Below are 15,684 nucleotides of genomic sequence, written 5' to 3' on the forward strand. Positions count from 1 at the left end.
GAGAAAAAATTCTTTAGTCTCAGTAATTTTCACCAGTTCTGACAAATGCAAAACTTTCCTTGCAATCCCAATGGCATCACATAGCATCCTTGGTTAGTATCTGAGCCTTTGCTTTTCACAGATTTTAGGTATTTAGCATTTGGGGAGCTACATAATGCCTATTAGTGTACACGATGATAGTTTGGCACCAAGAACAGGGCCAAAGCTGCATTTCTTTTCTACACTGCAGGCATGAAAAAAAAGGTAATCACACCTACAAATGGTGATCAGAAGCTATTTCACACTTTATCGGTTTAGCACAGTATAGAATCATAGAATTGTTAGGGTTGGAAGGGACCTTAAAGATAATCTAATTCCAACCCCCCTGCCATGGGCAGGGACACCTCCCACTAGGTTGCTCAGAGCCCCATCCAGCCTGGCCTTAAAAACTTCCAGGGATGGGGCTTCCACCACCTCTCTGGGCAGCCTGTTCCAGTGTCTCACCACCCTCATGGTGAAGAACTTCTTCCTAATGTCCAATCTGAATCGACCCATCTCTAGTTTTAATCCATTGCCTCTGGTCCTACCATTACCCGACATCCTAAAAAGTCCCTCACCAGCTTTCTTGTAGGCTGCCTTAAGATACTGGTAGGCCACTATAAGGTCTCCTCGGAGCCTTCTTTTCTCCAGACTGAACAACCCCAACTCTCTCAGTCTGTCCCCATAGGAGAGGTGTTCCAGCCCTCTGATCATCCTCGTGGCCCTTCTCTGGACACGTTCCAGTACGTCCATATCCTTGTGTTCAATTGCTGTGGCTCAGAAGAAAGTGAGATAGAGTTGAGTTTCTGCTGACAAAGAGAGCAGCCCAAGAATTAAGAGCTCATTTGTATCTCAGTACTGTTTTGGGTACTACTGTACATTTTTAATGTGAATTTAGTAAATAGTGTTTACTTACTGCTTAACTCACCCTTGAGAGAAACTCATTCTTCTGCAGGTTAGGACCAATGGGATTAGGCATCATATAAACCTAACTTCAGCCATCAAAATAGTGTTTAAAGAGGGCCTTAGTGGTGGGCATCTCTTTCTGACTGTTCTCTGCATGGGAGCTGCTCTCACTCTCCTAAGTCACTGTGTACTATGATTCAAAAGAAAATGGGGGGAGGAAGCAAAACGACTGTGATATTTTTGTTGCCTTCTGAAATTTTGATAACACTGGAAGAGCTGTCTGTCTGATCTGCTGTTGCTCTGCCATCACATTTTAAAGTCCACATGGGAAATGATTGGTATTTTACTCATCCAGTTTTGTATTTTAACCTGTTCCCCTAGGAAATAAGTAACAGCGTGAGATTAGCAGTTTATATAATTCTCTTATTTAGTTTCATATCTGAATAATCCCTATAGAGGTAGATTGAGGATGTCCGCGTCGGAAGACGGTCATTTAGAACAGGTAGATTTTGTATTATCTGACATGCCTGAGCACCTCTGACAGACTCTTATGTGCACAGCAAGGGTAGGCGATCAGAAACAAAATATTTACCTGATCCGTTAAAAGCAGTGGGATCAGAGAAATCAATTAGCTGCTAATTGGCTGACAAGATTGTTTGTCCTGTTGGCTGTTTTGGCATCTCTTTGGTAGCAGGTTTTTGTTCAATTCAAGGAGAAGTGTGATTTGTTTGCAAACTTTTACCTATAAAGGAAATGTTTCAGATGAATTTGGCTCCTCTGTAGCTTTTTCTCCCCCCTTTTTTTTTATAGCCATCCTGTGGAAATAAGTCTGTGTTCAGTTGGACTTTGGCAACGTGAAAGCTTTTTTTATACATTTTTTCCATCCGGTAGTAATGTGTACATTGTGTATGATGCTGAAAGAGGAAATAGTGATGTGCTTGAAGTGAGCAATGCTCCTTCTACGGCTTCTTAAAATGCACTCAACTTGAATTTAAGTGTTTTTGGGGGTGCTATTTTTCTATGGAGAGTGTCAATTTAAAATTATATTTGAGATACTTAACCTAGCAAAAACTGAGTGTTTTGCTGCATCTGTGCTCTAAGCTTTTCTGATGCAAACCAGCATCTCTTAAAGAATTGCCCATGTTTTCTTACTACCGGGTAATCGGACATTTATTGCAATATATGTTATAAATTTCTCTGTAGACATCTTGGAGGTGTTGGATTAATTTATTTTCACCTTGTAAAAAATAGCTTCAGATACTTAGTATGTAGGATGCAAGAGCCTAAACCTAAGTGACGTCTGATTCTATTTGTTTTTATGAGGAATAAATCTGGAATCATGTCCTTGGGTTTGCGACTCATTGCCTCAGATTCATACCAGGATAATGTAGAGCGAAATTTGGCTCTTACTTTTACTTGCTGTTGGAATCACGGAATCACGGAATCACGGAATCTTCAGAGTTGGAAGGGACCTCTAGAGATCATCTAGTCCAACTCCCCTGCTAGAGCAGGATTGCCTAAAGCACATCCCTCAGGGCTGCATCCAGGCGGGTCTTGAAAATCTCCAGAGAAGGGGACTCCACAACCTCCCTGGGCAGCCTGTTCCAGTGCTCCGTCACCCTCACTGTAAAGAAGTTTTTCCGTGTATTTGAACGGAACTTCCTATGTTCTAGCTTGTGCCCATTGCCCCTTGTCCTGTCGCTGGGAACCATTGAAAAGAGCCTGGCTCCGTCCTCCTTAAACCCACCCTTTAGATACTTGTAAACATTAATCAGGTCCCCCCTCAACCTTCTCTTCTCCAGGCTAAAGAGTCCCAGCTCTTTCAGCCTTTCCTCATAAGGGAGGTGCTCCAGTCCCATAATCATCTTGGTTGCCCTTCGCTGGACTCGCTCCAGTAGTTCCCTGTCCCTCTTGAACTGGGGAGCCCAAAACTGGACACAGTACTCCAGTTGTGGCCTCACCAGTGCAGAGTAGAGGGGAAGAATGACCTCCCTCGACCTACTGGCCACAGTCTTCCCTATGCAGCCCAGGATGCCATTGGCCTTCTTGGCGACAAGGGCACACTGCTGGCTCATGGATAATTTGCTGTCTACCAGGACCCCCAGGTCCTTCTCCTCAGAGCTGCTTCCCAGCGTGTCCGCCCCTAACCTATACTGGTGTTTGGCATTCTTCCTTCCCAGGTGCAGGACCCTACACTTGCTTTTGTTGAACCTCATTAGGTTCTTCTCTGCCCAATGATTTGTCTCCTTTTAGTTGCTTTGTGTCAAAGCTTGTATCTGTTCAAAGCTCCTTGAAATCAAATGAGAGACTGTTATTTTGTACCTGATTTCTCTGTAAAATCACCGCAGAAGGGATAGAGTGTGCCTGACCTCTGATTCGGTAGGATCACATTCAGAGGAGGGAAGGACAGCCTTGTTCTTCTTCACGGCATATACCCATTGACATTTCTATGAAATGTCTGAGACAGGTATAAGTTCCTACAGTTAAGGTTAATGGTGTTAGAGTACAACAGATTTGTTTATTTATTTGTTTTCTTCGTTGGCTTCAGTGTGCTTTTAAGCGCTTTTAAGCAAAGAGGTTCCAGTTACCTTCTTCAACATACTCAGATAATGGTCTCAGATAATAGTTTGAATTATCTGAATTAAGAAGATTAAGGCGAGTCTGGTAAAGCCTTAAAATGAATGAAATAACCAATACTACTACAGTTAACTAAAATGTGCTGTTATATACCATCTCTCAACGGCTGCAATTCTAGAATAGTTCTCAAAGTACGAGCCAGATTTAGTGCGAGCACTGAAATAATAATCGCACAAATCAGGATGCCAGGCTTTATACCGCTTCTAGTTTTATGTGCACAGACCTTGTTCCTTGAAAACAGCAACTACCAGGGACACATACGTGCGTTCATAGAAACCTGAGAGTAAGAGCCTGAAGTTGGTGTTTGGTCACGGCGAGCTTGTAGTCTACCCTTGATGTGCGTCTGTAACTGGATCCTCTCAGTCAGTCCCCTCCATTCCTGGCTGCTTGGGGAATCCATGTCAGCGCAAGTGTTAATGGAGAACAGGTCCTGCCCTGTAGCTTCTCCTCAAGTAAGCTTAGTACAGTTTCTTTGATCATTTAATAGTAAATGCACTATGTACTATGTGTGCTTCTTGAGCAGTATTTGTTTTTGTATTGGTTAGTACTTTTAAATGACATTTAAAAAAATACATTGTAATGATTGGTTCAGCTGCCCAAATTTAAAAAACATGTGTGTTATTCTAAATGTTTCAGGGTATTTTCAAAACTGATTCTCTGGCTGGTTTTGGAGAATGGCAGTACGTTCAGTAAAGCACTGAAATCCGGAGGCCAGGCAGAACATCTGTGGTGGAATTAAATGAAAAAAATTAGAGTAGTATCTTCAAATGTGAAGAGGTAACAACAGCAATTACAATATAGAAAGTGTTAGATTAAAATAAATACACCTAGCCTGTTTTAAAAGGGCTGCCTTCTTGGAATTGTGTATGTAAAAGGATATCTTAAACTCCTGCCAAACTGCAGCAAAAGCACAGGCATCCTTGCATTCCCCAGTAATTCAAGACTTTGCCAAGTGCCAGTGGTTGACATAGGAATTTACAGTCATTCCTAGAGGTGTTCAAATAGACAGGTAGAAGGCCAGCTTCAAAACCACAGTCAGATGGGACCCCCTAACCAGGGGCTGTTGGAAATGCAAAGAGAATCTCTCTGATCAAGAACGGGAAGCCTTTTTACAGAAATTAGAAATTTAAGAAGTGTTTCTTCTTGCTTGTCTTTTTAGGAAGTACAGTTCAAAGACCGCAAGTGTGGTGCCAAGTAGTATAAAAAAGCTTGCAGTTGGTTATCTTTTTTTCATTTGTGTAAAATCTCAAAACCATATAACCCAAGGACTGCATTCCTTTTGTTATGTTGCCACATAACATCCGCAGCCCATGAATGAATGTGTAACCTTGTGCAGAAGGATGAACAAACGCTTGTCTGTCTTCACGCCAGTTATATCCTTCAGTTCAGAGGTGCACACTGACTGCTGCTTGAGAGCTCTTCTTCAGACTTTGCCCACCTATGACTTTGCCTAGGTAGAAGAAGCTGTAAATCCATGTTTTATTAGGGTTCCCAGTCTTTATTTTTCACTGGGATGTCAACACCAAACAGCTCTTTGGGGAATATCCTTAGTGGGGCAGAGGGAAACGTGGGGTAGGACAGCAAGCCAAAGGTGTGCTTTCTTCCCAAAAGGCCAAGGCAATTTTCTTGGTTGCAGGTGGGGAAGAGCTCAGAGGTGGCCTCTCTTTCTTGTAAAGCTGCTTGGCTGCTGGGCTTATCCCAGACGTAAACTAGACTTGCCTCATAAGGGTCTTGGCAGAGCACAGTGCATGAGTGTAAGGATTTCATAGGAGCCACTGCAGCTTGTCTGTGCTAACGCTTGCCCTATAGATATGAATTCTTCAGGGGCCAGTTACTGTGGTTTTAGGCTGGCTTTGTGCTGGCAGAGCTGGACAGAAAAGATTTAAAACAGGGCTGGATCTGACCCTTAGTCCTTACGCTAGAGTCAATATTTATTCTGTATGGTGCACTCAGGATTTAGCCTGGAAGACATAAGCTTCCAATTTGTTCACTTGCAAGAGCCGTAATATGAGCTACAAATTGAGAAGTAGTAGAAGTTGTATTTTGCCAAATTTTATTTTAAAGCTGTTGAGTGTAACCATTTTAATGGTCTGAAAAAAAAGAGGGGAAAAAAAAAAGAAAGGAAGGAATAATCTTGGAGCTCTGCAGTCAACCAGATATATGTCCCCTGCATGCAGCACACAAAGGCACCTTAGGAAAAGGAGAGACAGGATAATACTCCTTTCTAGAAAGTTTTAAAAGTCTTGATTTAGTAGGTGCATCTGACATAAATACGGCTCCCAGTTTCCCAGTAATCTTCTCGTATTCAAAGTTTTCACAGAAGTAAAATGTCCGGGTTTGAAATGGGTAGATAGTGCAGTTAGTGTGGCTGGGGGAGCTGGCTCCTGGGCCGCATTCCTACTGGGAAACCTGGCTTGGCCCCCGGCCAGGCAGGACTTTGCAGCTCCTGTCAAACGATGTGCTCAGCGCAACTCCCGTACGGCTTCTGATCCGTGTAGGTGGGCTCCTCTTAGTCACCCCAGCGGAGCTGAACCATGCCAAAGGTATTAAAGAAAACACTCGTTTTTATCATCCTTAGTTCCTTAGTTTGAAATATGTAGTACTTGAAATATAGGGAGTTTCTGTTTATTGAGTAGTATATCTGTGATGAAGACCAATGTTGAAAAGTATATTTACAGTGTTTTCTAAGGGAGAAACAATCAGTTGAAAAATGGAAGTCTGTTGTTGGCTTAAGCAAGGCTGCGGATGCAGGCGGATGAGGTAGAGGCTTGACTGGAAAAAAACAGAGAGAATGCAAACTAGCTTTGCAGTGTCTTAGATTTCTCCAGTTAGGCCAGTCTCCCATTAGAGAGGGAAAAAAAACAAAAAAACCCCAGAAACCGAAAGAAATAATACTAAAGCCATCTTTGACACAGGATGGATGGCAGCTCAAACCAAACCAGAAATGATTATGTTGCTTCTGGAAAGGGATTTATTTTCCCCAGGAGAGTGACTCTGACCAAATTTAAGCCATCAATAATCCCTGTAATTAGCCTATACCTGTTTCATAGTGTAGGTTGAAAAATTATATAGAACATTCCGAAAATAGCAGGACCGCAGAGTGGCTTGAACTCTGTAACGGAGGTCTCAGTCCAGAACAGAAAACTGTTGGAAGCATATTAGCATCATCTTTTGCTCAAATAAAACCATTACTGTCACATTTCTGTGTCTGGCAGACTTCTCTAGAGGTGCTCTCGGTAGAGGGAGTATGGAACAGCAAGGATATTCCCATCTTGTAGAAGTTTCTTCTTCACCATTTGCAAAATTGCCTAATAAGGAGAAAAGTATTTTTCTTTGAAAAAGGTGAATAACTTTATGCTCTGTCAGTGAGGAACATTCCCTCTCATCCCTGTTTCTGCTTCTCAAGACACGCATTTTCCTTTACATCCATGCTCATACACTGGCATCATTACTGACCCGAGGTTCAGTTTAGCTCAGCTGCTGAAAATGTTTTGCCACTTACCTGGTATTTCCTCATAAGGCACTGCAGAACTGCTCTGTAGTAACCACTTCTGATATATTGTAAATCGCACACGAGGATTTCGTTTTCTATTTGTAAGGACACTTTTTATTTGAGGAAGCGGATTAGGAAAATTAAAGAAAAGTTTTACTTGGATTACTTTTTCTTTTAGAGAATCAGACAGGAGAGTTATTTAAAAAACCATTAGCACGTCAAAGCTGAATGACATTATGACCTAAAATATTCTGGTTTGCTGTTATTTTGTTCTAGATGGGATTTCTCTATAGTTACAATTTAAAAATATGTTATCCATATTTGACTAAAGCAACAGTCCGTTAACTATCGCTGTCCTAACTACTGATGTTATTTGTACTAGTAAATAAAGAGTTGATAACAGGTGGCACAGTAGAGATTCTATTTGCGTCAAGTCATGGGGCTTTCCTAACGTCCATTTGTTCTTTGAAAGTGTTGTTAATTACAAAGAATTTAAAATTATTTTTCAAGTTTTGATGATTCTTTTCTTTTATAGACTTTACGATTTTATCATCTGTTGGTTTTATTCAATGGAGAAAGCATGAGTGCTCTAGCTGTTTTCGTGGCAGTTTCTAATTGAGGATCATTATAGTAGCCTATATCCCATACTCTGAAGATAATAGCCCAGCTATTTCTAAAGATCTGTTCTTTAGAGATGCTCTGAATGTTGTCCTGAATAAAAACCATAAAGGAAAGCCATAATTGTTGCTTTTGTTATCACAGTTGAACAAACAGCCTTTTTAATGAACCAAAAACCAAAATCTGTTTTCAAGATAAGATTGGCTGAAAAAGAGAAGGGAGGGTCCTCCTTTAATGGGAGAAATGCTCTTTAGGGCAGGGAGGTGATGTTCTGGCTCTCTTTGTCAGGGGTGTTCTCTGTGCCAGTCATTTTTGCAATACCAAGAGCAGCCTGCGTCTGGTGATGGTCAGACAGGTGGCAAATCAGGGCAGTCACAGAAGTCTTTTAGCCATTTGGTATTTGGTCTGTAGGTTTCTTCTTTGAGAAGGCAGCCATATATTCATGAGCAGTATCCCACCGATGTTAAGTGATTTGGAAACCTACTTGCGTTTCACTACATTTTCTTGTACCTTAGTGGTGACACCCTGACCGGGATTTCTTTCTGGTCCCTGAAACATTTAATGAGAGGCTGGGAGCCTAAAAGCATTAGCTGGAAAGAGGCATTGAAAAGGGATTTGCCAATGGGATTCAGGGATAATCCAGGCTTAGCAAAGGCGTAGGTATGAAGAGGGACATTGGCAGCTCTCTTTTTACTGATTCAGAAAGGTGAGATTGCATTAGTTTAGACTTGCAGTTATTCATCTACAAACTAGAAACATAAATACTTTAAAAAGACTCTCACTCATTATTCTTCAAATGTGGTTGCTCGGACCTCTAAGTCACAACATGAAATTTTCCCAGTGGATGGATAAATGAAATTTTCAGGCCTCTACTGTAAAGAAGAGAAAACTGTCTTCAGTGTCTACACTTAATATCAAGAATTTGTTATGACTGTATTATTTTTTTTCTACAGGAAATTTGAAGATAGTCATGCCTATTAGCTACCTAGAAGATGCAGGTAATTGTTTTGTATTCCCATTCCCTGTGTGTTTTCCTCCACTTTGCTTATGTTTCCTCAAGCCAAATTCAGTTTTTCCGTTGTAAGAATGAAAAATATTCCAGTATCTCTAATACTTAATTTTTTAACCTTTTCCTTGCTGTTGTAAAATTGTGACTGCCTTTATAGTTCTCATGGCTTCATCCCGAAAATATCCTGTGTTTGGATAATACGGAAGCAGGAAGCCTACATTGTTCTTCAAATTCAAATGCTCTACTTGTCTATGAAAATCATACCTCTGAGCTTTTCTTCTTTATAATAGAACTGTGGAAACCTATTGCGTTTAAGCATAAAAAGTGCGTGCATAGCTGGATGGAAATGTCTCAACAGAGAAATCTAAAATGCTAAAGTCACATAAACACAGTTATAGCTCATTTCTCTAATACGTGTTTTCCCTCTAGCAAGACACTCGCTAAAATTTAATATAGTGATTGGAAGGTGTGGAAAGGAACCGATAGTGTTGTGTTCAGAATGCTTATGTGATGTCCGTCTTTTGACTGTTTAAAAGTGGTTTAAAAGGATGATCAACACCTTCTTGTAAAACCAGAAGTACGTCACGTTAGCCATCTTAAATTTTGGTATATGCTCCAAGTAGTCATTTAGGATTTCTGCCTAGCCAACAGTGAGAAACAGGCATCTCCAGAGTGGAGGGCCATGTGCATAGACGTCCTCTGTGTCTGAAGCACCCATCACGATACAGAAAGATTTCTCCTCTGGGAGTACTGATCACCCTCCTCTGACTCTAGAGGAAGACCAGGTGACAAAAGTGCATGTCTGAGCTGTAGGTGAGTAATACTGGATAAGGTAGTTGCCACCCACGGTGTTAGGACTCTATTTTCAGCAGTGATTTGCTGAAAGAGCTTTGAAAGTAGGTATTGGACTTTCTGAGAATCAAGCCTTTAAACTGTCCCCAGAAATCCTTCCAAAGCTACTATTCAATTTGGAAAGTGTAGATCCCTGTTTTCTCTTCCTAGGGCTTTTATTGAGTAGTGATTGTGCTTGTTTACAGTCTCTGGAGACAGTCTTTACTGTGTCTCCTGACAAAAGGGGATTTGTGAAATGTAGTTACCTTTACTGGAGTACCTCGGTATTTTTCATGAAAGGCTCAGTGGAAGTGCAGCTGACTGCATCGATGTTATTTTGCATGGCTATATTAATTGGTGCATGTGGTTTCTTTGTTTTTTGCTTTTTCCTTACAGATACCTGTGTCACCATGGAAGAGATGAAGAGAACTTTGCTCTAGTAGATCACAAATATCCCCGGGTCATTCTGCATCTCAGTATTTAATAACAATGGAAATTGTCCAAATGCTATAACAAGTCTTTGCAAATGTATAATAAACTGTTTAGGAAAGTTCCTGCCATGAGCAGAAGTGTATAATACTCACATTAGTGTACAGACACAAATCTAATGCCTATAGACTACTGTGTGGAAAGTTCCAAAGAGAAAGAAAAGTCTGTGAACTTGCAACAGCCTTGGAAAAATGGGAGCAACAAAACTTTAAAAAGCACAGCTTTGGACACACTCCATGTGTCTGCACAGCTTTCAAGTGAACTAGCACTTAAGACCTTGTGTAACAAAATGGACTCTGGGGACACAGCTATAGGGCAAAAAGCTACCTCAAGGTCTGGAGAAACTGCTAAAGTACCAAGTAGATGGAGGCAAGAACATTCAGCTGTTATTAAGATGAGCACTTTTGGCAATCAAGAAGTACAGAGGCAACCACAAATAGATCACGAGCAAATTGGAAACACAGCATCAGCACAACTTTTTAGTTCTGGGAAACTGGTATCATCGAATGAAGCTGCACAGCAAGTCACGGAGAAGCAATATCCACAGCATCGTCCAAGTCCTTACTCATGTCAACATTCACTTTCTTTCCCACAGCATTCATTGCCACAAGGCTTCTTGCACAACATAAAGCCACATCAGAGCTTGGAAGGCCCTCCGTGGCAGTTTCCTAGCCACTTGCAATCAGTTGCCTCAGAGGACTTGTTTCCTTTTCATATGCATAGCCATAGTGGAGGTTTCTCCAGGAAGAAGATTTCAAGTTTGAACCCCGCATACAGCCAATATTCACAGAAGTCTTTAGAACAATCAGAAGATGCTCACAAAAAGGAGCACAAACCCAAAAAGCCTGGCAAGTACATTTGTCCTTACTGTAATCGGGCTTGTGCCAAACCTAGTGTACTTAAAAAACATATTAGGTCTCATACTGGGGAGCGACCATACCCTTGTGTTCCTTGTGGTTTCTCCTTCAAGACGAAGAGCAACCTTTACAAGCACAGGAAGTCACATGCCCATGCAATTAAAGCAGGACTGGTACCTTTCACAGAGTCAGCAGTCTCCAAATTGGACCTAGATGCCAGTTACATCGACGTGGAAGCTGAAATACATTCAGATGGCGAGCAGAGCACGGACACTGATGAGGAGACCTCACTCCTAGTGGAAGGGTCTGACAAACTGAGCCCCGTCCCACAGCTCCCACTGGACATCGCTAGCAGGAGCAGTTTTCACTCCTCCATGGAAGAGTCCTTGGTGGGGCCGATGAAAGTGCCCATTTTGATAATCCCTAAAAGTGGAATTCAGTTACCCAGTGAGAGTTCACCATATATTGGCTCTGACATATTGCAAAACCCATCCTTAAGTACCAAGTCTGATGACTCTCACACAGTTAAACAGCGACTTGCACTAAGACTGTCAGAGAAAAAAGGGCAAGATTCTGAGCAGTCGTTAAACCTCCTGAGCCCACACAGTAAAGGAAGCACTGACTCTGGTTATTTTTCCCGCTCAGAAAGTGCCGAGCAGCAAATTAGCCCACCAAATACTAATGCAAAGTCTTATGAAGAGATCATCTTTGGGAAGTTCTATAGGATTAATCAAAGGACAGCACTAACAGTAGCCACAACAAATCAGGAACACAGTTTAATGGGTAGAAAGGGCAAAGCAGAACCATTACCTCTTTTAAATAACAGATTAGATGTCAAGATGCTTGAGGAACATATTTCTCAGCTGACTCCAAATAAAGAAGAACTCATTGACTCCAGTAATTTGAGCACTATTAAATCTACACAAGTTTATCCAGGCAGCAGTACAGAATCCAGACAATCCCAAACCACCACTTCATCCATCAAAAGTGAATCCAACCTGTACCAAGTCAGTCAGCAGGGCGACGTGCCCGTCCTTCTAGAGCCCCCAGTAGATTCTTCTCCTCTTATCAGAAGTAACTCCATGCCAACCTCTTCTGCAAACAGCCTAAGTATTCCCCCGTCCCTGAGAGGAAGCCATTCATTTGATGAGAAGATGACTGGCTCAGATGATGTGTTTTATCCCGGGACAGTGGGAATATCCCACCAAAGAATGTTGAGAAGACAGGCTGCCTTTGAACTGCCCTCTGTGCAGGAGGGGCACTCAGATTCGGACTATCATGGAAGACCAGGGAAAAATATCATTATTGCTTCCAGCAGACAGACAGCAGGTGACAAAGGAGCATCCTTAAAAGAGAAGAAAGGAGACAAGACCTTTTATGACTATGATGCCAGTGGAAAGCACTACAGGAAGTGGGAAGAATTTGAAGCTCAGAAGCAGAACTACAGGGACTCACCATCCTTATGTGGGATGAACAAGGCGGGAGAGTATTTTGTTGATCCACTCGGACAGTCTCAGGCGGTGCCGTCCATGCTTGGAACAACTTTTGAAAACAGAAAACGCAGGAAAGAGGAGAGTGTTGGAGATGAGGAAGACAGTCCCATGCTTTGCAGCAGTACGACTGGCACCACTGGGGGAATTCAGCCTTTGGACTTTGATCCGAAATCCCAAATTCAGGAAGTGCCAAGGAGTGGATTTGCCCTTCAAGGCCTGGAGAATGCTGCTCATTGCCATGCGGAGCGTTTTGAAATCTGCAGGCCTTACTTGCAGTCTGGAAGCCCGGCAGCTTCTCTGGAAGACTCCTCCTTAACTGCAGAGCAAGAAAAGACTGCAGAACCACTAGCTAGAAAGCCTCCTGGAAATGTCATCTCTGTCATTCAGCACACAAATTCGTTGAGCAGGCCAAACTCATTTGAAAGGTCTGAATCTACAGAACATATTTCATGCCAGCAGGAAAAGATCTATTCACCATCCGAAACATGTGAGAGTGAGATTTGTGAGTCTCCAATGAGCCCAGACCGAGCTCCGCAAACGGAAAATGCTGACACCAGTAAGCCGTCTCCATCCCAGCAGCCTCAGCCGTATCATGTGCAGCCCAGGTTGGTTCGCCAGCACAACATACAGGTACCTGAAATTCGTGTCACAGAGGAGCCAGATAAGCCTGAGAAAGATAAAGAAGTGCAGAACAAAGAGCAGGAGAGACCCACTGAAGAATTCCAGTGGCCCCAGAGAAGTGAAACCCTTTCTCAACTTCCAGCCGAAAAGCTACCACCCAAAAAGAAGCGTTTACGACTGGCTGACATGGAGCACTCCTCTGGAGAATCCAGCTTTGAGTCCACAGGTACAAGCCTCTCTCGCAGCCCTAGCCAGGAAAGTAATTTGTCCCACAGCTCAAGTTTTTCAATGTCCTTCGAAAGAGAAGAGAATATGAAGTTCATCACGCCTCCCAAACAAGATGAGTTTGGAAAACAGTCTGAGTTTTTAACAGTTCCAGCTGGTGCTTACTCACTTTCCGTCCCTGGGCATCACCATCAGAGGGAAATGAGACGCTGCTCATCTGAACAGATGCCCTGTCCTCATGCTGCTGAAATCCCAGAGATCCGAAGTAAGTCCTTTGATTATGGGAACCTGTCTCATGCCTCTTCGGCTGGGACACCTACTACGGCACTGTCTCCATCCCGAGAAAGGAAGAAATGCTTCTTGGTTCGCCAGGCTTCCTTCAGTGGTTTTCCAGAGATTTCTCAGACTGATCAGAGCACAGAACAAAGTATAAAGCAAGAGCAGATGGAACATGCACAGGCTGGTCTTCGCTCCTCCCAGCTTGCTTGGCATCACTCCCCTTCCTCTGTACTTCAGCCCATTCAGGTAGATGACTCTGGAAAACAGGCTATTGGCTCTTGTGCTCAGCTTAGTAATAGCTCATCCCACATTGCCCAGCAACAGGCTCTTCTTGCAGACAGCCCGGAAATGTTACGGACTCCCTTGATCCAACAAGCACCTTATATTCCTAACAAACATCCATCAGAGCAGCAGCAGCTATTTGCACATCAGGAAAAAGTCCCATTTCCCACTCTTCATAGCACCTTGTTTCAGTTCCCGTATCCAGCTGTCTGCATGGTTCACTTACCACCATCTCAGCAGCCTGTCTTGTGGCAGTCATGCACAGAGCCTCTACACTTCCAGCATCATTTTGTGCAACAGCTGCAGAAATCTTACGTCAAACAGCCTTTCCAAACAGAGGTTCCTCCAAGTTATCACCTGGAACATGCGCCAGAGCTTATTGGAAAGAAACCAGCTGATTATGTGCACGCTAAAGAGCAAGCATACCAGCATTACTCAGGAACATCTGGGCAGTATTCAAAAAATACTCTTGCTAAGTACCAGTCAGACCATAGCATTAAACCAACAGATACCTCCTCTGAGCAGCATCTTCAGACAGATTTTGACTCCCCAGGTGATGGATCCGTACAGTCTTTGCCAGGAACAGTTGTTCCCGTCAGGATTCAAACCCATGTGCCATCTTATGGTAGCGTCATGTACACAAGCATTTCCCAGATCCTCGGACAGAGTAACAGTCCTGCGATTGTAATTTGTAAAGTTGATGAAACTGTTTCACAAAGAACATTGGCAACTAATGCAGCCATGCAAGGAATTGGATTTAACATAGCTCAGATGTTGGGTCAGCATGGAGGGCTAGAAAAATATCCTTTGTGGAAGGTGCCTCAGACACTACCACTCGGACTGGAGCCACCAATTCCCCTGTGCTTGCCTTCCAGTTCTGACATGGTTTCTACCTTGGGAGGAAGCAAACGAATGCTGTCACCTGCCAGCAGCCTGGAACTCTTCATGGAGACCAAGCAGCAGAAACGAGTCAAAGAAGAAAAAATGTATGGGCAGATAGTTGAGGAGCTAAGTGCAGTTGAGTTAACTAACTCGGATATAAAGAAAGATTTTCCAAGAATGCAGAAGCCTCAACTAGTAAGGCAGAGCTGTGCTACTGAGCCAAAAGAAAGTCTGCCATCCATGTCATCCTCTTCACCATTGTCGTCCTCGTCATCTCAAGATTTACCACCTGTCAGCATGGCAACAGCTGACGCTTTCCCGCTGAGCAGGGAGAAACTTTCCAGTTTTGATTCCACGTCACCGGGGCAGAAGTCCAGTGGCCCTTCTGAAGGAAGAGAATCGCCAGAGGAACTGGATGTTGATGAAACAGCCTCAGATATGAGCATGAGTCCACAGAGATCTTCATTGCCACCAGGAGAAATTCAGCCAGAAGACCAGCTGAAACATCAAAAGTTGCCTCTTGGGATGTTGGTCCAGATGTCATCCAATGCCAGTGGGAAATTCACAGGCTCAACCATTCTCCTGACAGACGTGGCAGATTTTCAGCAGATCCTTCAGTTCCCAAGTCTGCGCACTACTACTACTGTGAGCTGGTGTTTCTTAAACTATACAAAACCCAATTACATTCAGCAACCAACGCTCAAATCTTCTGTTTATGCTTCATGGTGTATAAGTTCCTGTAACCCAAACCCATCTGGGCTTAGTACAAAGACCACTTTAGCACTTTTAAGGTCCAAGCAAAAAAACACCACGGAAATCTACACTCTGGCTGCTATGCATAGACCTGGAGCTGGTAAACTGACATCATCAAATGCATGGAAGCAGTTTGCTCAGGTAAATGAGACGTTTTAATAAAATTAAAGTAATTTATCTTTATTAGTGAAAATACTAGTAAATTGTGAAATGTAAGTTAAATATTTTTTTAAAAAAAACAACATTCCCATTGGGAAATCAGGCACGAGATCTTCCCATGACAACTTTTGA

At 42.8% G+C, this 15,684-nt stretch overlaps 1 protein-coding gene across 10 annotated transcripts in view; it reads left to right on the forward strand.

Annotated features, from left to right (window-relative positions):
• Positions 1-15,684, forward strand: part of HIVEP2 (HIVEP zinc finger 2) — a 145,559-nt gene that overhangs the window by 111,317 nt on the left and 18,558 nt on the right. For all 10 annotated transcript variants that reach the window (XM_054197057.1, XM_054197056.1, XM_054197055.1 and 7 more), the window contains 2 exons: positions 8,626-8,670; positions 9,909-15,534. In XM_054197057.1, coding sequence (XP_054053032.1) covers positions 10,120-15,534 — 5,415 coding nt within the window. In that variant the 5' untranslated portion in view covers positions 8,626-8,670; positions 9,909-10,119. The remainder of the gene's footprint in view (positions 1-8,625; positions 8,671-9,908; positions 15,535-15,684) is intronic.

The sequence above is a fragment of the Rissa tridactyla genome, chromosome 3, assembly GCF_028500815.1.
Source record: "Rissa tridactyla isolate bRisTri1 chromosome 3, bRisTri1.patW.cur.20221130, whole genome shotgun sequence".
Lineage (NCBI taxonomy): Eukaryota > Metazoa > Chordata > Aves > Charadriiformes > Laridae > Rissa > Rissa tridactyla.